General features: G+C 54.9%; 1 protein-coding gene across 2 annotated transcripts in view; it reads left to right on the forward strand.

Moving 5' to 3' along the window:
- Positions 1-1,439: 1,439 nt before the first annotated feature.
- CERK (ceramide kinase) overlaps positions 1,440-23,216 on the forward strand; it is a 50,257-nt gene continuing 28,480 nt past the window's right edge. For both annotated transcript variants that reach the window (XM_061205521.1, XM_061205522.1), the window contains exon 1: positions 1,440-1,686. In XM_061205521.1, coding sequence (XP_061061504.1) covers positions 1,554-1,686 — 133 coding nt within the window. In that variant the 5' untranslated portion in view covers positions 1,440-1,553. The remainder of the gene's footprint in view (positions 1,687-23,216) is intronic.

The raw sequence follows: 23,216 nt of genomic DNA on the forward strand, positions 1-23,216 counted from the left end.
TCCGGGGGCACCAGGGTGATGCCTCTCAGCAAAGTGCTCAAAACAGCAGCCCCCCTCTTCTTGGGCCTGCTCAGGAGGGGAGGGGAGGGCTCAGCTGCCTGCCCCCCTCCAGCTTCCTCCCAGGCCCCTAAGAGGAAGACTGCTTCCTCCAGCCAGCCTTCCCTGCCTGCCAGCCTGCAGGCCCCTCCCCTCTGGTGGCCGCTTATACTCCAGCATCTTCCCCTTGCAGGCTGGCTGGCCATGAGAACCTGGGGCTGTGGGACCCCTAGCTGCTCTCTGCAGCCCCCAGCCCAGACACATACTCCAGTGGGCAGTAAAGGGTGGCTGGACCCTGGCAGGCCTCTGAGCCGCACCTCTGTTACCTGTGACCAGGACGTGCCTCCTCAGGGGAAATCTGTCCTCATCCTAGGTGTGCAGGCCCGGCAGGGCCCTTTGACCCAGACTGCCTGGTTCAAATGCTGGCTCCATCCCTTACTGCTCAATCCCCAGTGCCTAAAACCGCCCCCTTAGGAGTGTAGGGGTGCTGCAGCTCCTGCCTCCCTGGTTGGTCACGAGGGTGGCCTATAAGCAGAGGAGAGGGTGCCCGGTTCCATGCTGGCCCCAGCACAGTCCACACCTCCAGAGGGTGCATGCCAGGCCTTCAAGAGAAGACGGGGTATCCAAGATGCCGCCCGACGCCCAAAGTCGAGCTGCCCAGGGCGGCCGCAGGAGGACAGGCGTGGGGCGTGGAGCCCACCCAAGGCCCGTGGGCTTCCTCCACACCTGCACGACCGCCCAGGCAGCATTTCGGCGCCCCCTGGAGGCCCCCGCCTGTCCTGACGACCCACCAGGGAGGCGCTACTGAGCTCCCCGCCCCCGGCCACGGCGGCCCGGACCCCAGGATCGGCGGCAAGGGGAAGCCACCTCCTCGGGCCAGAGAGAAGCCCTGCGGACTCGCCCGGGCGAGCTCACCCGGTCCGCGCGGCCCGACCCCAGCCCAGCCCACTCCTTGATCGCCCGGCCCCTCCCCCGCCCCCTCCTCTGTTCCCTGCTCCCTCCTCTCCCCGCCCCCCTCACGCCCGACCCCCTTCTCAGGTCCCCCGGCCCAGACCCCCTCCTTGGTTCCTCGGCTCGGCACCCACCTCGTCCGTCCCCTCCCCGTCCCACCGCCCGGTCCCCCTCGCGGCCTTTCCTTGTCCCCTCGCCCCGCCCACCTCCCCCGGCCGACTCCTCCCCTCCCCCGTCCAGCCCCCTCTCAGTCCCCCCATTCCGGCCCTCCTCCCCAGCCCGACCCCCTCTCCCTCCCCCGCTCCGCCCCCTCCCCGTCCCCCGCCTGGTTCCCCGCGGCCGCTCTGCGTACGGGGTGACGCAGCGCCGCCCGCCCGCCCGCGCGCGCGCCCCGCTCGCCCCGCCCGCCCCGCGCCGCCGCCGACGCTGCCGCCGCCGCAGCCGCCGCAGCCGCCGCCGCGACCCGGCCGGGCTCCAGGGGCCGCTAACGGTCCAGCGCCCCTCGGCGTCTGCGCGCCCGTCCGGTCAGCCCGGCCGACCCGGCGGCGCCCTGGGCGCTGGGCGCGATGGGGGCCGCGGAGCCGCTGCGCTCGGTGCTGTGGGTGAAGCAGCAGCGCTGCGCAGTGAGCCTGGACCCCGCGCGGGCGCTGCTGCGCTGGTGGCGGAGCCCGGGGCCCGAAGCCGGCGCCCCCGGCGCGGGTGAGTGTCGCCGCCGGCCCGCGGGCTCGGCCGGGGTGGCGGGGCAGGGAGGGGCCGGAGAGGAGGGGTTGGGGAGGCCGGCAGGCGGGGGCCCCGGGACCGGAGGCCCGGAGATGGGGGCCGGGGTCTCGGCAGCAGCTGGCAGGGAGGAGTCCCGGGCGCCGAGGGTGTGTACACTCCGGGACCGGGGTGACAAAGAGCGAGCGCCGGGGCGGGGGCGGGGGCGGGGGTGGGGGTGGGGGGAGGAGGGCCAGAGCCCGGGCGCCTGCGGTCCCGGCGAGGATGCGACCCCGGAGGGCGAGGCGCGGGGTGGTGACGGCGGGGGAGGTCTGCGGCCCGGGAGGTGTCGCCTGGACGGGGCCGCATCTCCGTGACCGGCCTGCAAGTATCTGAAAGGCACCATCCGGATCGATTGTGAGACTGATTACGGATGGATCCCGAGGGAGTGCCGGCGCCCCGCACTCGGTTTCAGTTTAACCCGAGTACAGATGCTTTTCGTTAGCGGGGATCCAGAGCGGGGTCAGGAATTCCTGTTGTAAAGTGAAAGACAGGCTCACGATCTTCCGTCTGGGATGTGCTCCCTGGTGGGGTTGGTGTGGGTGTTAATTCTGGTGCAACAGGCTGGACGCAGGACCTGCGGAGGCCCTCCGATTTGGAGAAATGTAATTTAACTAAAAAGGGCACTCTCTCTCCCCAAGGAGAAGGGGCCAGCGGCTCCCTGGGCCGAGACGGCGGCGGCAGAGGGGTGGGCAGAGGCTTATCAAGGAGGTGTCATTTGACCCCTGGCAGGAGGAGGAGGATTACAGGAGGCGCCTTTGGACAGTGAGAAGGGGGAGGCGTCCATGGCTGGCGAGGAAGCCCAGGGCTGGCGAGTGTGGGTGTGTTTCCATCTCATTCATTTGTCTTTCGCAATTTTTTATTGAGGGCCTGTCCGGGTAGGGCGCGGCGGTAATCCTCGCCTCTGCTCAGTGCACGTGACAAAGTCCCTGCCGCAATGGAGCATTTTCCATTACAGGGAGAGACAAGAGGGGAACACACAGGGGCGTGTATGTCTCAGAAGAGCCCTGCAGGGTGGGGGCAGGTCGCTGTGGTGCAGGGGGTCCCAGAAGTCCTCACTTGCAGTGGGGCATTGGACCAGAGTCCGAAGGGACCTGTGCACATTGGGAAGAGATGGTGCTTGCGGGAAAACCACAAGTGCCAAGGCCGGAGGTCCACGGGGTGCTGCAGGTACAGAGGGAGTTGGGGGAGGGGAAACGGGGCTGTTTGGGTGGCATGGGCTGAGATGGGGACCCCTGGAGGGCTTTATCCATCTTAACCTGGAGAAAGGATCCCTGTGGCAGCTTGGAGGAGAGCAGACAGAGGAGGGACTGCAGGTGGGAGTGGTGGTGAGCAGGGCTGGGCCTGCCTGGATTGAATGAGCAGCGCCAGGGGAACGTGAATTCCAGGTTTGTAGTTACTGAAATTGCAGGAGGAGCAGGGATTTCGTTTTTAATTATTGGGGAGGGGTGTGTAGGTCAGGGTTCTCTGGTGGATGTTCTGAGTTTGGGATGGCTTTCAGATGCCTTGGGGGCAGTCGGGGGTGCTGCGATGGGTCTGGGGGTGCTTTCTGACACTGAGGTTGTGTGGCTCTGCTGGTGGGGGAGGGGTGAGGCAGAGCTGGCTGGTTAATTGGGGCCAAGGTCAAGGGTGGTCTCGGACTCTTGGTTTCTAGCCTCGGTGTCACCAGAAGCATGGTCTGCAGAGAGTTTATCTGTGGCCGGGGGTCTGAGACTCTTCCCTTCGACCAGCTTTCTGTTGTCCCCTTGGGAAGACATGTCATTCCTCGGACGTCATCCTCCGGCCTCCTGGCACCACACGACTAGGTCATGCCTGGCCTGTCCCCGAGGGCTTTTGAGCTTTCCTGTAAACCTCTCGGCTTAAGGATGGGGCACTGCCATTTCGTGGGGCACTTGGGCGCAGCCACTGTGCTTCTGTCCTGTATCCCATTCAAACACGATGCATTCCTGCGGGGCAGCTTCTCCTGTATTTTACGGATATAGAGAGTTTTAGAAACCGGCCCAACTAGTGGTTGAACCTGGGTTTGAGGCATGGTGGGTCCAACTCCAGCTGCTGTGCACCGGGTGGTGTGGCCTCCCTCAGGCCACAGCGGCCATGTGGACACTGGACAGACCCCACCCGTCCGAGACGTCTCGGTGGGGGGGGTCACTCCTTGCCTGCTTTCAGCGTTGGCATCCTCAGCCGGCTCCCATTATGGTTTCCGGTCCCCAGATCCTCGGTTTTGGGCGGTGTGCTTTGGGGCGGCTCCTCACTGGCACAGCTGCCTGCCCTCTTCCCTGGAATGGTGGTTGCTTCACTCTTACAAACCGTGAAGGCCCTTTTGTACAGGGACTGGTATGCAAGAGATTGGTCCCCTCCCCGGAGAGGCCAGAGCTGTGGGAGCCCTGGCACCCCCTGTGCAACCCACCACCCTGGGAAAGCACTGGGTCAGCAGTGCAGGGACGGAGCTCGGGGCTTTCCTCATTGCTGCATCCCCAGGGCAGTGGCGTCTGAGTCAGATGATTCCATGCTTGAGAGCAGCCCTGGCAGTAGGGAGACGGGAAGCAGTCCACGGGACATTTGATTCAGTTACAGAGTGGCAGTACCCAGCCTGCCGCAGTCCCAGGTGTGTCCGCTTGCCGGGATGGACCGTGGCTTGGCCGGGGAGGGAAGGGAGGGGAGGGTTGTGCAAAAACAGACTGATGGGGCAGGGAGTGAATTGAGATCACCTTCGAGGAAGGACAGGGGAGGGACCTGCCCCGGGGCAGCCGTGTGCACTGGGTGCAGCCGCTTCATCTGACCCGCTCAGTTTCTCCACAGCATCGCTCCTGTTTTCAGACAGGAAAAATGGAAGTTGTGAACTGATTGCAATTGATTGTAACGTACAGAAGGGAGCTGGCTTTTAATCCAGGCCCACGCTCCTTCGTCTGTGAGGGGGCTCAGCGGTTGAGAGCAAAGGAGGGACCCGGATTTCAGGGGGCAGCGTTGTCTGGACCCAGGAACAGCTGCTCTTAAGGAAGCTGTGAGGCTCCAGGGCGCCAGCCTGGTCGGAAGTGGGGCAGACTGAAAACAGGAAACCCGGACCCAGCCTTCTCACAGTGGGTCGGGCTAGTTCAGCTTGAAACAGACTGAAACTGTATCTGGGCTGTACCCCGGGGTTCAGGAAAAGAGACTCTGGATGTGTTCCTTTAGAGTTGGGGCTGGGAGGAGTGTATTGGCACCCTGGGGTGGGGTGGGGCAGTGCCCAGGCTCCACCTATGAAGGAAACCCTCCCCTTCCTCTGGCAGCTCCCCCTGAACCTGGGATGCCCCAGGGCTGATGGGGAGCTCCTTGGGTAGGTCACTGCTATATTTACAGAGTGTCCCCAACACCCCTACACAGTGCCCAGCAAAAGGTAGGCAAGCCACAGATACTTAAAACAAAAAGTTTTTTTATGCTTACAAAAGTAACTCATGTTGATTTAGTAAAATCTAGAAAACACAGAAAAGCACACAGAAAAAGAATCACCCTTAGTCTTAACCTTCAACAGTGAATATTTGTTGTTTGTTTCTGTGCAAATATGCATATTAATGTTTACTCTCTTAAAACTTGATTTTTTTAACGTGAACTTTATTGAGGCATAATTTGCCTGCAGTAAAATTCACACATTTTAAGTGTATAGTTTGGTGACTTTGCCACGTTTGATCATCTGTCCTAAGGAAAAAGACAGGTACTTAAGGAACTGTGGTTTAGGCTTTAGAAAATATACTTTCTGTGTGTTTGTTAAGATACTGATGACCCCCTCCTCGTGTCCCCGTCCCCATTCTCCCGGGGCTCCTCGTGTGCCTGTGCACGGCAGGTGCTGAATAACCCTGTGCGGATGGCCGCATATGGGAGGTGAGATGTGGCCTGCGCCTGGCCACGTGGTGAGTGGAGGCCGCCTTGGGACTGGGCTCCGGCTGTGTGGGATGCAGCATGTCCTGGGGTCACCGCTGCCACTGGCAGGAGAACGTGGGGGGGAGTGGTTGCTTTGCTGTTTGCTCTCCCAGCACCTTGACTTTTCTCTGGAGGATGTGGGTTCGAAGCCATTGGAAGTGACTGGGAAGCTGAATGGTTTGTGTAACGCCCACAAACTCTACAGAATCCCCTAAAGCGTAAACATCACAGATCCTGTAGTCCTGTGTTTCAGTATCCCCTGATGTGTCTTAGTTATGCCCCATGAGGAAGTCAAAAGTGCTGTAGATAGTGTCAGATGATGTAAAGCTAACGACCTGCACAGTTTGATAGGAGGAATCTCAGTATATTTGAATAGGAAATAAATGGCAATCCTGTCTACCTGTTTCAGAAGAAAAAATAGAATCTCATTCTAGATTTGCACGTGAGTCACCGTCGGAAGAGACGTGCAGGCTTTTGTGGTTTCGAAAGCAGATGTCAGGAAAACAGCAGTCCTGCCTGCCATCTGTCTCTCTAGGCACCTGCCTCAGTTATGGTCAGGTTACATGACTTAACAGTAGGCGAACGTGGTCGTAAATATCGTAATCTGAGATAATTCCAAGGTTAACTTTTATTTGTTACTCTAAAATAGGTCAGCAAACATTTTCTTCAAAAGCCAGGTAACAATTATTTTAGGCTCTGTGGGTCACAACTTCTCAGCTCTGCTGTTTTAGCACAAAAGCTGCTGTAGGCAGCATGAGAGTGAATGCATGTGGCCGTGTGCCAATAAAACTTTATTTACAAAAGTGGGCAGCAAGCTGAATTTGGCCTGCAGTTTGCCGACCCTGCTCTAAACCATTATTCATCATTATGCGTTTTCCTGCTGTGTTGTTTGGTGCATTCACATTCAGGATTGCTATGTCTTCATTTTGGATTGACCCTTTTTTCGTTGTGTAATGCCCTTCTCTGTCTCTGATCATTGTATTTGTTCTGGAGTCTACTTTATTGATTGACATGGCCACTCCTGCTCCACACGTCTTTTCCATCCTTTTACTTTCAACCTGCTTACATCATTAGATTTGAAGTGAGTTTCTTTAGACTGCATAGGGTTGACTCATGTTTTTTAATTAACTAAGCCAATCTATGTCTTTTTTTTTTTTAATAAATTTTTTATTTATTTATTTTTGGCTGCGTTGGGTCTTTGTTGCCGCACGTGGGCTTTCTCTAGTTGTGAAGAGCGGGGGCTACTCTTTGTTGCTATGGGCATGCTTCTCATTGCGGTGGTTTCTCTTGTTGCAGAGCACGGGCTCTAGGTGTGTGGGTTTTAGTAGTTGTGGCTCACAGGCTCTAGAGCGCAGGCTCAGTAGTTGTGGCGCACAGGCTCAGTTGCTCTGCGGCACGTGGGATCTTCCAGGACCAGGGATTGAACCCATGTCCCCTGCATTGGCAGGCGGATCCTTAACCACTGTGCCACCAGGGAAGTCCCAATCTATGTCTTTTTAATGTAAATATATTAGGGCTTAAGTCTACCATTTTATTTTTTGTTTTCTGGTTTTCGTTTCTCTGTTTTTCCCTGCCTTCCTGTGAATTACTTAAAAATATTTTTTTAGAATTCCATTTTGATTTGTCTATATATCTTCATCTTTTTTATTAGCTGTTTATTGTGGTAAAATATCCGAATTGTTTTTGAGTGCACCTCTTTGTATAGAGGTGGAGTGGTTGCCCAAGGTGTTGGTCTATGTATACGTATCTCATCCCAATCTTGTGGTGCTGCCATTTTACCAGTTTGAGTGAAGTGCAGAAACCTTACCTCTCTGCATCGCTTTACTCTCCCGTTTTATAATGAAATTGTCTTAATTATTTCTTCTACATGCGTTTAGAACCACATTAGTGTTATAATTTTCTCTTCCACCCACAAACATAATTTAGAAAAGTCAGGAAGAGAAGGAAATCCTATTGTGTTTACCCATATCTTTGCTTACTCTGTTCTTTCTTCCTTTTTTTTTTTCCCCCCCCAGGGACTCTTATCACTTCATTTCTACTTCCTGCATCCTTTCTTTTATGATAGGTCTGCTGGCAACAAATTCTCTTAGTTTTTCTTCATCTGAGAATGTCTTAATTTCTCCTTTATCCCTAAAGGATATTTTTGCTGGGTGTAAGATTCCAGGTTGACCATTCTTTTCTTTTCAGCACTGGAAAAATATTGTGCCACTTCCTTCTGGCTTCCATGGTTTCTGAGGAGAAATCCACTGTCATTCAGATTTTTCTCACCTGTAGGTAAGGTGTTGTTTCTCTCTCACTGACGTGAACATTCTTTTCCTTGTACTTGATTTTCAGAATCCAGACTGTAATGTGTCTTGGACTGGATATCTTTGGATTAATCGTATTTGAGGTTATGCCTTTTGTCAAATTTGGGAAGTTTTCAGCCATTACTTTTTGAGCACTTTTTCAGCCCCTCTCCTTCTCTACTTCTGGGACTGTAGTGACACACATGTTGGATCCTCCATTATAATCCCACAGGTCTCTGAGGCTCTGTTTGTTTTGTTTTTTTTTGTTTTGTTTTTAATTCTGTTTTCCTCTGCTGTTCAATTTGAGTCATTTCTGTTGTCCCATCTTCCAGTTCACTGATTCTTTCCTCTGTGCCTCCGTTCTGCTGTTGAGTCCACCTGTTTGTTTTCTATTTTGGTTACTGTATTTTTCAGTTCTAAAATGTCCATTTGGATCTTCTTTATATCTTCTATTTCTTTTTTCTTTTTTAAAGACTTATTTGTTATTTATTTATTTATTTTATTTATTTTTGGCTGCATCGGGTCTTAGTTGCGGCATGCGCGATCTTTGTTGAGGCATGCGGGCTTCTCTCTAGTTGTGGTGCACAGGCTCCAGGGCACGTGGGCTCTGTAGTTTGTGGCATACGGGCCTTCTAGTTGAGGCGCGAGGGCTCAGTAGTTGTGGCACATGGGCTTAGTTGCCCTGCGGTATGTGGGATCTTAGTTTCCCGACCAGAGGTCAAACCCACATTCCCTGCATTAGAAGGTGGATTCCTTACCACTGGACTGCCAGGGAAGTCCCTATGTCTTCTGCTTCTTTGCTAAGACTTTTTTTCTTTGCTGAGTCTTTATATGTCTTCAATTGTTTCAAGTGTGTAATTGTTCCTGAAGCCTTTTCATAGTGGCTGCTTTAAGGTCCTTGTCAGACAATCCTAACATCTTTGTCATCTCAGTGTTGGCATCCAGCAATTGTCTTTTTTTCTCTCATTTTGAGATCTTCCTAGTTCTTGGCATGGTGATTGATTTTAGACTGAAACCTGGACATTTTTGTACTGTGTTATGAAATTTTGGATCTTATTTAAATTTCCTCTTTTAGCTTGCCCTCTCTGACACTGCTCCATCAGGGAAGAGGGGAACTAGTTACCACCAGGTGGGGGAAGAAGTCCAGGTTCCCCTCAGCCCTGTTGACAATCGGGGGGGGAGGGGCTCCTCATTGATGCTCGGTGGGCTAGGACTTCCGGCCCCCCACTAGGCCTGCACAGAGACCCCCTTGGCTGGAAGGGGTAGGGGTGCCTCGCAACTGCTCTCCAAGGGTCTCCTGACACCTGGGTGGGTGGAGGTGGGTGGCGGTGAAAATCCTGACTTTCCCCTAGGTCTCCCCTGACACCACCCCACTACTGCTCAGTGAAGGTGAAGTCCACTCCCTCTTTGTCTCCACCGACCCCTGTGGGGAGTGAGGCTTGTTACCAGCTGGCTGGGATGAAAGTCCTGGCTCCCTGTGTGCCTTCCCTCACGCCACCCTGGTGGGGAGTGTCGGGTGCCTCCCTACACCCCTGAGGGTGGAAGTCTAGGCTCCCAGGTGGACTTTGCTGGCGTGTGGGCATGGGGCCAGGTTTTCTGTGTGTTTGTTGTTTGTCTAGAAGTTTCCTGTCTTACTGGGCTGTCCTTCCCCTGGTCCTTTGGCCAGAGAGGGCACTCTTTGTTGGGGTTTTTGGTTTGTACCCACTGGCATTTCCGGGTTGCCGGATTCTTCAAATCTGGGATGCATGAGGCAAAAGGAAACCCAGGGAACTCACCCCCTGTCCTTCCCTGGTCCTGAGGTCCCCAGCCAGCTTCCTCCTTCTCCACACCTTTCAGAGTCTCCCTGCGTTTGTGTGACACATGGCTCAGCGGAGGAACAGGGAAAAGCACACCTTGTCCATCATCTCGGCAGTGGAAGGTCCCTGTGCATTTTTTAAAATATTTTTTCTCTCTGTTGTTCAAAACAGATTATTCCTGCTGACCTGTTCAGCTTCACTGGCTTTCCTCTGTCACCCCCACTCCGCTACTGAGCCCAGCTAGTGGATGTTTTATTTCCGATGCTGTACTTTCAGTTTTAAAGCTTCCATTTGGTTCCTTCTAATAGTTTGTTTTTCTCTCCTGGGAACTTCTGTCATCTTTCTGTTCATTTTAAGAATGTTCAGCTGTACCTCGCCGAGCACGGTTATACCCACCACGTTAAAGTGTTTGTCTGATGCCTCCGACATCTGGGTCATCTCAGGCCGGGCGTCTGTGGACTCTCTTTCCCTTGGGCATGTCAGCGTTTTCTGGTTCTTGCTGTGCTGATTAATGTTGTACCCTGGCATTTTTCATATTTCTTCGTAAGGCTCTGGGTCCCGTCGAAGTCCTTTGGAGAATTTTCTTTTCTTAGGCAGGTGCTCAGCCTGGTTGTACACAGACGGCAAGTCGGTCTCACGTTGTGGGAGGGGTTTCCACATCAGTCCAGCTCTCAAGGCCTTTTTCACGCTGCGGGGGGCCACCCTGGTGTTTGTCACTCAGGGGTGAGTCCGGGGCCGGGGAGCTGGCACACGTGGCAGTTCGGCTCCCAAGGCTCCTCTGTGCTTCCCGTGGTTCAGCACGCGGAGGCCGGCAGGGAGCCCGGCGTGTGCCAGTTCACGGGCAGAGCCAGGACGCCCTTCCCCAGCCCTGCCGGCCACGCTCTGGCTCCTCTGGACAGAGGGCTGGGTGTTCGCTGTCCACATCCAGCGAGCCGTTCTAGATCTCAGGCTGCCCTTGGCTCAGAGCTGGGCATGGAGAGGAGAGGAAGGCTCTGGAAGACTGCGGGGCGCCGCTCCTTCTGCGTGGGTGCTGCTTCGGCCACTGGCCCGCCGCTCGTTGCTTTGGGCGCCTTCAGCTAACTGTCTCCCTCCCATCTTGTCCAGACCTCTTGGTCACCATCAGAGGAGGGATAGGCGGTCGTGCGCCTGCTTCATCCTGGTCGGAACTGTGTCTGTCTAGACTGACGTTCTCGTGCCTGTAGTGCTGTGCTTACCGCCTCAAGTAATCCTCACCAGAGCCCTTGGAGCCATCTGGTGTTGTCCCCAGTTCAGAGACGGCAGTTGGGGGCAGGTGGGGGGCTGCTCCAGAACTCGGGCGCTGAGATCCTGGGGTACGCCCCCTGCAAGGACGTGGCTGCCGGGGTCCGTTTCTGCAGCGCCCACTGCCTTTCCTGGCAGGCAGGTGGGGGGGGAGCAGGGTTCTTGGAGCAGGAGTCAGTCTGGCTGCAGCCTCCGGCGGCCGGGGACGGGGGCGCCACACGCCCCCTGGTCACTCGGCTGGGGGTGCTCACACGGGGTAGCACGTGGTCGGAGGGGCCGGTGGCTGTGCGAGTGGGCATCGGGGACGGGCTCTTTCCTGGGTGTGGAAACGCAGTTGTGCCAGAGTTGGCTCCACGGCATACGGTCCGCAGGTCCAGGGTCAGTGCGACCCGTCCCCTGAACCTACGGCCTGGGGACCCGAGGAGAACCCTGTCCCAGGCAGGTGTGGCAGAGGCGTTTCCTGAAGGGCCAGATCCAGGCCTGTCGCGGGTGCTGATGGAGCGGAGCCCCGAGGGCGGCAGGGTCGGGGGCCACCTGGAGCCGGACGCTTGGCCAGGTCGCTAGGCTGCTGGTGCCCCAGGACTGCTGGGCTCTCCCCGCAGTGGCCGGGGTCAAAGGCCACAGTGCCACAAAGGTGGTAGTGAGTCCCTCTTAGGCAGGACTGTTTCAGGATGGGCGGGAGCTGCTCTGGTCTCCGGGTTTTGAGTCAGGAGGACACGGTGATGCCTTATCTTTCCGGACCGGGTTGATGACGTTTCACGTGGGGACGACAGCGAAGTGTCAGCAGTGTGGGGTCTGCATTCTGTCCCCACGCCCCATTCAAAGGGCAGGTGCACGTGTGTGAGTGTGTGCGCAGGAGCGTGTGCACGTGTGCCTGTGTGTGAGCAGCAGCTCCTGGGTGGAAAGGGGCCGCGCCCCCTGCCCGCCAGCCTGTGGCCCCAGCAGTCCCCGCGTCTCGGCTTCCTCTCTGGCCACACGCCTTGTGCAGCCTTTCTCAGGAAACCAGTGGACCTGCTCCGCTGCCTTTTCCATAGCATTTATGGCTCTGGATAAGTTGATGAAACACGTACATCAACTTCGTCGTTTCTCAGAGGCCTCCCCACATCCGACCGTTACCTGCCAGAGGGCGGGGTTTCTGTCCGGCACCGCCTCCCTGTCTGAAGCTGGGTGGGCCCGTAGCAGTGCTGAGCACGTGAGTGGAGCCTGGTGGGGCGGCTTCGGGCGCAGTGCCTGGGCTTTTTAATGGTTACTCATGAGCCTTGGTGACTCACGTGTGTTAAGGTTTAGCATAAACCATGATATACCTGATAATTGAATATCTTCTAAGAGAAAAGTACATCGTGAAATATTTCAGGGCCTAAGGACTCCAAAGATTTTGTGCCTGGAATGATCTAGAAAGGTTTAAAAATAGACTCAACTGAGCTGGACACTGATTCAGCCCACAGACTCAGAGAGCCCGTGGGGTTCCAGGTGGGCCGCTGGCCTGCCCTGCCGGCTCCCCCCGCCGGCTCCCCCCGCCCGCTGCTTCTCCCCGTAAACCTGACTATAAACAGCTAAACTGGTCGGGCCGCTTTTCCTAAGCAAAGTGCCTGGTGCCCTCCCTCTTCCTCCGATCCCGGGTCCCTTATCTGAATGCCCGCACCTGCCCTTTTCTGTAGATCCCATGCTTCCCTCCTAGGGCCTGAACAGTCCCTGGCTGGTGAGGACGCCAGCTGGCACTTGCCACCTTCTGGAGTTTCTTGAGCCTAAGGGGATAGAGTGTCTCGGACAGGATTACCTCTGAGGACACTTAGCCCCATGCACCCGAGTCATAGTAAGAGATGTTACCTGTGCCCTGCCATGGCGAGCGCTAAGAACAGCTAACACACGTGGGTGCGGCCAGGCACCAGGCCCTCTGCTCAGCACTTTAGGTGAGAATCCTTTCATTCTCACGTGTCCCCATTTTACAGAGAAGGTAACTCAGCACAGAGATGCTAGGCATTTGCCCAAGGTCACACAGCTGGGAAGCGCCAGGGCCCAGTTCCAGCCTTGGCTTCTACTCTGGATCCACTGTCGGTCCTTCTGGTCAACAGTGGGGACTGCTGTTTGGCCAGAGTGAGGAAAGGTGGGCTTGTGAGCCAGGCTCGACTTTGGGTCAGAAGAGATGAAAAGGTAGGAGGCTGCTGGGGAGGAGGGTTCCTCCTGTGAGCATCCCCGGGTAGCTGCCGGAGCTGCAGTGGCAGACGGTCAGGGCCCCTGCAGCGCATGGGACATGCACACCAGGTTCCCTCCCAGGCTGGTGTCCTGGTGACGTGCTGGCCTCTGCGGGTGTGCAGACAAGGGTCAAAGGTCACATTGTACTGGATCAAGTAAATTATAATTGACCAGCACCTCATCTGAGCATCAAGAACTTTGGGGCTAAAGTAACTAGGATATACTTACAGTTTTGTTTGAAATTATTGTGTTATTGAAATAAACCAGTAAGGGACTTCTCTGGCGGTCCAGTGGTTAAGACTCTGCGATTCCGCTGCCGGGGGCATGGGTTAGATCCCTGGTCGGGGAACTAACCTCCTGCATGCTGTGTGGTGTGGCCAAAAACAAAACAAACAAACAAAAACCCAATAAGAAATAGTTACAAATGGAAATTTAATTATTAAAATAGATCATTCAGTGGAAACAATTATTGTTCTAATAGAAACGTGACCTGCTATTGATAAGTCTGTAGGACTTGCCATTCTTCTTCTAGACAAATAACCCTGGAGTGGCAGCTGCGTAGCCTTACAGAGCTTGTAAAAAATCGAAGAGGAGCTATGTTGGTTTGTTTCCAACGTGATAGGAATCTAATTTCACTTAAATTTTTCTTGTGTGTCAGGCTAGACTGGGTGAAATGATAGCCATTATGGGTGATACAATTTTATTTGTAATCTGTAGGGTCAGAGTAACTACAGATTGTCCTCACCGGGGGCTGCTGATGGGTCGCCCTTGGGCTAAATTTGGCCCACAGATATTTTTTGACTTGTCCAGTGAGGTTTTCTTTTCCTTTTCGAATTGTAGTCAACATTTTAAGTCAGGAGATTTCACACCAAAAAATCCACGCTTCTGGCGTATCCCTGAGTGATGTCGCCTGTGTGCTGTGATCAGGACTGTGGCCTCAGGTGGTCGGGGCGCTTGGGTGCCACCCGCCCACCGCCTTGTGGAGCTTCGAGAACACGATCTTGAAACGTCAAGCTGCCGGACGAATTTCCCATTTCTGTGGAGTTAGAAGACAAATTTTTTTCTATATGAGAAAAGCCATTGGGGATTGCCTGGGTTGGGTAGGGTGCCTGGGAAGTAGCTACCTTCAAGATTTGCCTGTTTTGACTGAAACTGGAAGACTGTTCTAGAAATGTCTAGTGGGGTGTGTGGACATGCGGAGGGGAGGGTGCTTGCCCAGCGTCCACCTGTCAGTCCCCGTGCTCCCCCACGCCCCCGCGGGATTTGGGGCAGGTGTGGACCTGCCATCACGGGCCGTGGCAGGTGGCAGGTGCTCGAGGCCGTGGTTTGTTGTCTTGGTAGCAAGGTCTCGGGCACACGTCTCGGAGTGGAGAAGTACTTTGTGACATTTATGCTGTAGGAGAAAATGTGTAATGCTTGAAGAGAGATCGAAAACCGGTCTATAGGTTTAGCCCTCAAAATGCCTCGCTCTCGTTGGAAATCCAAATTCTTCCCTTCTTGTGAAGCCACTTAAGTCTGTCCCTCTCCTTGTGGCCTTTTCCTGTTCTGAATTGGTGTCGCGGGTGGCGGTGATGTCACATAATCCAGCCCCGAAGATCCTTTAATCTAAGGCCGCACGTGGAGGCGCCCAGGGAAGGCTGCTGAGTGAGGAGGCAGCGGGTGCAGGGGCAGAGCAGTGCCTGGACCGTCCTCCGCGGCTCACCCAGCCCGTCACACGCCCGGCCTGCAGGGATCTGTCCTGGCCCCGTCAGCGACCAGCAGGTCCCCCACCCCTCGGTGCCTTTGTTTGCTCGTCTGTCCAGCGGGCCGTGGGGTTCTGTCCGCGGGGAGCGGTAGCTGGCGCGCGGGCGTCTCTGAAACCAGCCGGGCCTGTGGGCCCCCCGCTGCCTCCCAAGGGGACCTCCACTTGTGATCCCTCCCCTCCTCCCCGATCATGTCTAAAACCTGTCGTCTGCTGGGCCTGGGACGCCGCTCCCCCAGGTGCCGGGACAGTGTGGCCGTATGGTCACTAAGTGATCGTGATGTGACTCTTGGGCGTGTGGGATCTCTCGTGATGCCGGCCGGCTCTCCCGACTCTCATTGTCAAACCGGAGCAGGTGTTGATGAGTGGAGGGAGGGGCCCCGCCCCGCAGGGCCTTGGAGAAGGTGTGCCGTGCTCGCCGCCAAGGGCGCCTCGGGAAAGAGCGGCGTCTGCCTTCGGCCCTGACGTGGATCTGCGGGGTCGGGTCTGGGAGGTCGCAGCTCAGCTTTGCCCACTGGACGTGACGGTGTCGTGTCGCAGATGAGAGCGGCCCGCTGGCGGGGATGGCGGGGCAGTGTGAGCGCGGTGACCACAGTCCAGTGAATTTGTTTTCCGCGTGGTGTTTCTGGACTCTGTGAGGTGGTGAGCTGTGGGCAGGAGGGCTCCCTGGTCTTCCTTTCCACAGGGAGCTCTCACCCAGGGGCGCTGTGCTCCTGCCGCACGTGTTCGGGCGGCTGAGCTGCCGGGAGGCGCGTTTCACGTGCGTAATTGCTCAGGGGGTCGGGCGGTGTGACCTCAGACCCTCGGGCTCTTCCTCGGGGCAGGGGCCCTGGTGCTGGTGCCCCGGGGTGGGGCTGCGTGGCTTCCAGCACCCCGGCTTCTCTCTGTGGCCTCATCGCCGTCTAGTTCCCGTGGACGTGCGTCTCAGGCTGTGACACGATGCACCAGGTGCTCCGTGGGGACCTGCCCTCCCCTGTCCCGTGCGCTCCCTCTCACACGGATGGCGTGTCCTGGGAGCGGAGCTGTGCCCTTGACTGTGAACTTGTCTTTGCTCTGGTTGCCCTTGGCCTCCTCGATGTCTGCGGGACTCTGGCCACCTCGCCACCGGCACGGGGTACGTGTGCGCTGACACACGGGCGGTCGCTCTCCCGGGGGAACGGAGGCCACTGCGCGCTCGGCCGTCCAGGAACTTGTAAGATAAGCAGATTGACAGACAGCAGGGACTTTTCTCCCCCCGAGTCACAGCCGTGAAGCACAGTCAGCATTCGTGGGTCACAGGGAGCACCGAAAAGGGTAGAACAGAACCGAGAACGGTGGTGACAGCGGCTGGGGTCCTCAGCTGTCCCGGGAGAGCTGCGGGCCTGCAGCGTGGGCACCCCGTCCCACGGGCATTGCCTGTGGTTCCTCTGGAACACAGTGGCCCTTCGGTCACCACCCTTGTGGGAGAGTACGAGGCACAGTCGCACTTCTTGGGGAGGGGAGCACAGAAGAATCACATCTCTTGTCAGCAAAAGCCTTGAAACTTCCAGCCCAGGTTTGGTTACCAAATTTCAGTCCATTTTTGGAAAGGATTCTACTGCATGAGAACTTTTTTTTTTTTTTTTGAGTTGGTGACAATTATTATATTTGAACCGGTGGTAATGGCCCTTAAAATAGATTTCTTTATTATTAGAAAGAAAAATTAATGCTGAAACTGAACTGAAACACAGAGAGAGGCACGTTCAAGTTTGGCCAAAGGATCTGAAAGTGAAAGAAGAGGGGGTTGATCTTAGTCATTCAGTCGGCAGTTCTAACTCACTTGAGCCGCATTCTAAGAAGAAATCAAAATTATTTAGAGTATGGTTTTATAAAATGGGCAAAACCTAATAAAATGATCTATCCTGATATATTACTGATAAGGATATTCTCGTGAGTGAAACCTTAAGTCCTTCAAAATTAAAGATATTCCAGCCGTTTGCTCTACATGGCTGCTTGATTATTGTTTGTTTTTTGGAAAGAAAGGTCTTTTTCTTCGCCAATTTCTGAGTGGGTCTGTGGCTGTCAATGTCCACAGTTGGTTGCCGGTCGTGCACACTGGAGTTGAGGGGGGCCCTTGGTTATGGGTGCAGAGGATGCACCCCTGCCTCGTTCCCCCCCACTGGTGTTTGGGTTTGGCAGGCTCTCTTTAACCTCTGCTTGACAGGAAACATTTTTTGATAGATTTGCCAAAAGCGAGTCCCGGCCCTGCCGGTGGCTTGGACGAGTTCTTTGACCTGCAGGCTTCAGTAGGATGAAGATCTGGAAAATCTTCTGTGAGTCCATCTGTGCAGTGAGGATCATGACATTTACCTTCTGGGTTGTTTGTGAGGATTACATGAGCTTATACATTTAGCACAAAGTTGGCCTCACAAGTGGCAATTATTATTATTACTGTCACTATTATTATGCCCGGCGTAAAGCAACGTACTCATGTGACAAAGCGTGACACATGGAGACCAGGGCTGGACTCGGGTTGGCCAGGCCCTGTGTGAGGTGACCGGTGCGGACACACACAGCTCTGAATGGAGCAAGTAAGACCACCCTCAGGGAGATGCCACCTAGTAGGAGGCAGAAAAGTGACTGCAGGCCAGGCTGACACACTGGTGAGGGGGGACCTGGAGGCCTCCCCGAGGAGATGGGGTTAAGCTGGGAAGCAGAAAGCCCCGGGCCAGTCAGGTGGCCGTGTGTGTGTGTGTGTATGTGTGTGTATCTGGTGTGTGTGTATGTGGGGTGTGTGTATGTGGGGGGTGTGTGTGTATCTGGGTGTGTGTGTGTATCTGGGTATGTGTGTGTATCTGGCATGTGTGTATGTGGTGTGTGTATCTGGGTGTGTGTGTGTATCTGGCGTGTGTGTATGTGGTGTGTGTGTGTATCTGGCGTGTGTGTATGTGGTGTGTGTGTATCTGGGGGTGTGTGTGTATCTGGCGTGTGTGTATGTGGTGTGTGTGTGTATCTGGGTGTGTGTGTATCTGGGTGTGTGTGTGTATCTGGCATGTGTCTATGTGGTGTGTGTATCTGGGTGTGTGTGTGTGTATTTGGCGTGTGTGTATGTGGTGTGTGTGTATCTGGGTGTGTGTGTATCTGGCGTGTGTGTATGTGGTGTGTGTGTTTGTATCTGGGTGTGTGTGTATCTGGGTGTGTGTGTGTATCTGGCATGTGTGTATGTGGTGTGTGTGTGTATCTGGGTGTGTGTGTGTACCTGGCGTGTGTGTATGTGGTGTGTGTGTGTGCATCTGGGTGTGTGTGTGTATCTGGCGTGTGTGTATGTGGTGTGTGTGTGTATCTGGCATGTGTGTGGGCAGGGCGTACCTGGTGTATGGACAGACCGTTCCCAGAAAAGGGAGCAAGGCTGGGAACTAGCGGCTTGGCTGAGGGACAGAGGTGGTCCCCGAGTGAGTGTGTGGTTAGAACATACTTACTTTACATCCCAAGCAAGTTATTTGTGATCATACATTCCAGTAAAGCCTTATAAATGCTTTACTTCTTTTGGAATTTGTCAGGTAAGTTGTAGAATTTATTATTATCAATGAATAAAAATGACCAAAATTAGCATCATAGCTGGAGATTAGGTTTATAAGATGTTTAATAGTGTAAAATAAAAATATCAAATAAGTATTCAAATTTTATGGGTTTTTTCCTAATTTTATCAAAACTTTGCCTCTTCTATATTTGTCTTCTTTATTTCGAATCTGCTCAGTTTTTATAGCATTGCAAAAGTTGATGCTACTTAAAATTTCAATTTTAAACTTAAAAAACTCTCCTAAACTATACTTTAATCACACGTATCCTAAACTTTAATATTGTACCAAATGCAATTTAATATCCCAATTAGGGAAGGATAGAAGGAAGAAGGCCCTTCTCGTGAACAATGTGTGTTTTTATCCCGCGGCTGTGTTTTCCCACCCTGTGTCCTCTTCACTGCAGACACACTCACCGTCTTCCAGGTGGTGATGATCCGTGACCACATTACTGCATTTTACTCTTTGGACACAAATGGTTCTGTCTGTACTTCGTTTTCTTTTTAAATACTTTTATCATGGAGGTAATACATGGTGCTCCATGGAAAGATAGTCTTCTTGTCATTAATACATAGTATCTCTTTAGTTCTTTGTTTTATGACCAACATTGCCTTTTGTTTCTCAAAATTTGTAATGTCTGTAGAGGGTAATAAAACAGTTTGTTTCTGTTGGATTCCAAATTGAGTCTTCAAGACCAGAAGTAACTGAAACCACATTAGAATGAAGACAGAGAACACCTGGGATGGATGTTTTCAGTGTCCCTGTGGTGTGCACCCAGCACAGAGCCCGCTGCCCACTCGGGAGGACCCGGTGAAGGTGTGTGGGGAGCATCCCTGGCGCTGCCTGCTGGGTACCTGGAAGGCGGCACAGAGCACGTTTTGTTTGCTCGCATGATGAGATTTTCTCTCTTAAATGTTCAAGACCCTTCAGACTGTGACGGGACGCACGTTCTCAGAGCCTCGTCAACTTGCCCCTCAGATCGTAAGCATCCTTTCCAAGTACCAGCGTGAGTTGCTGCCTCGTGGCACTGGGTCAATGTGTCCCCGGGATGCGCTTGTAAAATACATGCCCTGTGGGGACCGTGCTGCCTGTGATTAAAACTCTTTGGTGACTTACGTGCTCAGAGGTGTGGCAACAAATTCTTGGGGAGTAACCAGTTTGAGAAGACAGGAGAATATTTTTATGGAAGTTACGTCCAAGCCATCTTGCGGTGGGTTGGTTTTCTTGGTGGTTCTATGAAGCCCTCCATCACAGCTGGCACACGAGGGTGTGCGGTGAGTCTAGGTGAGGGGGCCTGGGGAAGAGTTAGGAGATGCCGGTCAGAGCTGGATGGGTGGGACCAGCTGAAGCCACAGTGTGTCCTGTAGAACCCAGAGGGCCTGCTCTGCCAGGACCAAGCTGTGGCACAGGGTGTGCTCGGCCCCTGCCTTCCCCAGCTACACACACACACACGGGGATACATACATGCACACAGATACACATAGATACACACAGCTACACACACACACACACACAGGTACACACACAGATACACGCATGGATACACACACACACAGGCACACAGCTACACACGCCTGGATACACACACGGATACACACAGATACGCACACAGAAACACAGGTACACGGATACACACATGCACACAGATACACACGCACATGGATACACATACATACACAGATACACAGACACACACACAGATACACACGCACATGGATACACATACATACACAGATACACAGACACACACAGATACACAGGCACACAGATACACACGCACACAGATACACACGCACACAGATACACACGCACACAGATACACAGGGATACACACACGCAGAGCCGGGAGAGAAGCCCCGCGTGGCCTGCAGTCAGGGAGGGAGGGAGGGAGGGAGTGTGTGTGGCAGGCAGGCAGGCAGGCAGGCAGTGGGGACGTCGCTGCTGAAGCTGTGGGTTCTGCGTCAGATCCATCGCACCTGCCTCCGCTGATGAAGGTCGTTTTCAGACTTGCACGTCCTCCAAGCAGTACAGAGCGTAAATAGTAAGATGTTTGCCCGAGTTGTTTTCTGAAACTTGGAATCAGCTGTGTCTGGTTCCAGCTGATCTGGTTGAGACTAGATAGGAGCACCGACCCTGCAGCTGGGCCGGCGTCTGTGTCCGCTTGCTGACCTTTTAACATCACAGGGCGGAAAATGTCACCCTCAGATGGTGCCCAGTGCCCCCATTTCTGATGGTGCGGAGGCCGGTGGCCTAGTTACACCTGCACACGACGACGCACCTGTTCCCCCATCACCTTCCCCCTGCTCCCCCCGCCCCGGGTGCCCTGCTGCTTCGTCCCAAAGACACCCCAGCCCCTGGCCTTTGGGGAGGCGCACCCGAGGCTTGTTCTCCTGACTCCTCGCCTGGCTGCCTTGGAAGTAAACCTTTCTCTGCTGCTGACCTCGGCGTGTCCGCATTTGGCTTGCTGCATGTCCGGCAGGACGAGCCTGGTGTGGTAACGGTGGCACTTAGGACGCTTGGTGTGTTCCATTGTTCTCTCGAACCTTGGGGATCCCACAGTGGCAGGGCTTGTAAGCCCGAGACCCTCTGTGACGCAGAGTGGGCACTGCCAGCCTGGGAGGGTCACTGAATCTGAGCAGCGCCTGAAACCTGGAGCTCGGGCCGGGGGCTCCTGCCTGGCTTGGGGGGCCTCTCGTGTGATCTTAGCCAAGCGTGAAAGGAGGTGGAGGGAGCCCCAATCCTCTTCCCCTGGCTCAGTCCCCGAGAGGATGGAGGACTGGCTCTTGGTCCGGGACGGCCACCATCGGCCCAATCTGTCACGGGGGTGCCCAGGGCTCCGTTTGTTCCCGGGGTGGCCACTGCCCCAGGTGGACTCCCTTTTTCATCTCAGGAATGTTAAAAAAAATCACCCAGAAAAAGTCCCTTTGGTTTAGGAATTTAGTGTAGCAGAGAGGTTTTCACAAGTGCTGCCAGTGAGATTGCGATGTTCCTGCAAGGCGGTTTATAATTTGGCTGGACTTTGGTTGAAAATCTTCAAGTTCTGTTGTAGGCATGTATATGTATGGGGGGTTAGTATCCAGCAGTTAAAACAAATACTTGTTTGATCAGGGCAGGTGTAGGCGTGGGAGTTAGAATGAGATCAAGTGGGGGGCAGCGGCCCCTGCAGGGGGTAGCCACCCCCTTCCCCCGCCGGCTTTGCCAGGAAGGCGGGCAGGGGGGGAAGGGCACGGGCAGCCGCATGCCCAGCCTGGGGTGTTGAATTAACCCGCGTGCTGAGTGGCAGGGGGTAGACACTGAAAGGTCCAGGCAGAGCAGAGCCGCGTTCACACGTCTGCGGCTCAGTTGGGGGGATGAACCCCAGCAGGAGGGCTGGCGGCTGCCCGAGTTGGAGAGGATCCTGGCTTGCTGGGCACACGAGCCTGTGGACACAGCACCCTTCACTGGGCTAGGGGATGCAGGGGTGGGGTGGAGGAGTAGAAAGATGGGTTTAGATGTAGACGGTTGGGTGTGAGGCACCTGTGGGACGTGGACGTGACTGGCCAGGTGCACTCCTGGGGCTCTGAGACGCGGGCGTGGTCAGGGTCAGCAGGACAGGTGTCTGCCTGTCCCCCGTGGCCCCAAGCCTGGCCTCAGTTTGCCGCCCTGCTCTCTGTGTAGAGAAGGGTTGCTAAGCGCGCTAACCCTGTGAGCGTGCTTCTCAGTCGGCACCCTTGCCTTCGGGAGGCGTTGGCCAACGTCCGGCGTGCTGGGAGGGGAGGCGCCGGCACTAGTGGCTGGAGCCCAGGGGCGCTGCTCAAACCCTACGTGACGGGACGGCCCACCGCAGAGAGGTGCGGAGTGGGGGGCCCTGGGCCAGGGAGGCTCCCAGGGGGTCGGGCGGCTTTCGAGTCCTCCTCTCCTTCAGAGGTCCCCGTCTATGCCAGAACGTTCTGCTCGGAAGTTTGCTTCAAGAGGGTGTTGGGTTGTTACTTTATAAAGAGAGAGGGGACGCCCGCGAGCCTTGGCCACTGATCCTCTGACAGGGCCACAGTCAGCCCGGTGACCACGAGGAGGATCCAGATCGCGAGGGTGACTCCCGAGGGCGGCCGGAGCAGCTTGGGAAGCGGGGAGTCAGCAAGGGACGTGCCTTCTGTGTGCAGAGACTGGCCCGAATCAGGTGGGGCGGCCAGGCCGTGGGGCGAGGCGGCCAGCTGTGCTCCGGGCCCCTTCGTCTGCCAGTGAGTTCTGTCCGCATGCGTTGCCGGCATCGATTTGGCTGCCGGCCAGGTGCAGTTTGGTCTGGAAGTAACTCTACCGCGTCTCCTCTCATCACACGATCTTTTACAGAAGACTTTGACTTTTTATCTAATCCCATATGCAGTGCAGGATTATGCAAAATGCAAGCAAAGGGAGAGAAATGCTAATACTATGCAGAAAAGGAAAGTGACCCCCAAGTTCCCAGCATCAACTCTGTGCAAGATGCTCCTCTAAGAATATCTATTTATACATCCATGAATTTATAATTTATACCTGGTGTGTTCACACGACGTGCACCGCTGTGCTTGGAAGCCTCTCCGTGCCAGCACAGGTAGGTTGACCAGGGGACTACGGTGTCACTTTCCCCTTAGGGGACAGCCGGTGGCCTCCACTGTGGCCTGGGATTGATTCTTCCAGTCAAACTAAATTCACAAGACTAGAGATTGCTAATTTATAGACTCTTTCTGCGGGTTACCCTGTGAGTCATGCATAACTTTTCAGGAGCTCTCTGATTCTCGATGCCTCCTAACTA

The sequence above is a fragment of the Eubalaena glacialis genome, chromosome 11 (assembly GCF_028564815.1).
Source record: "Eubalaena glacialis isolate mEubGla1 chromosome 11, mEubGla1.1.hap2.+ XY, whole genome shotgun sequence".
NCBI classification, from domain to species: domain Eukaryota; kingdom Metazoa; phylum Chordata; class Mammalia; order Artiodactyla; family Balaenidae; genus Eubalaena; species Eubalaena glacialis.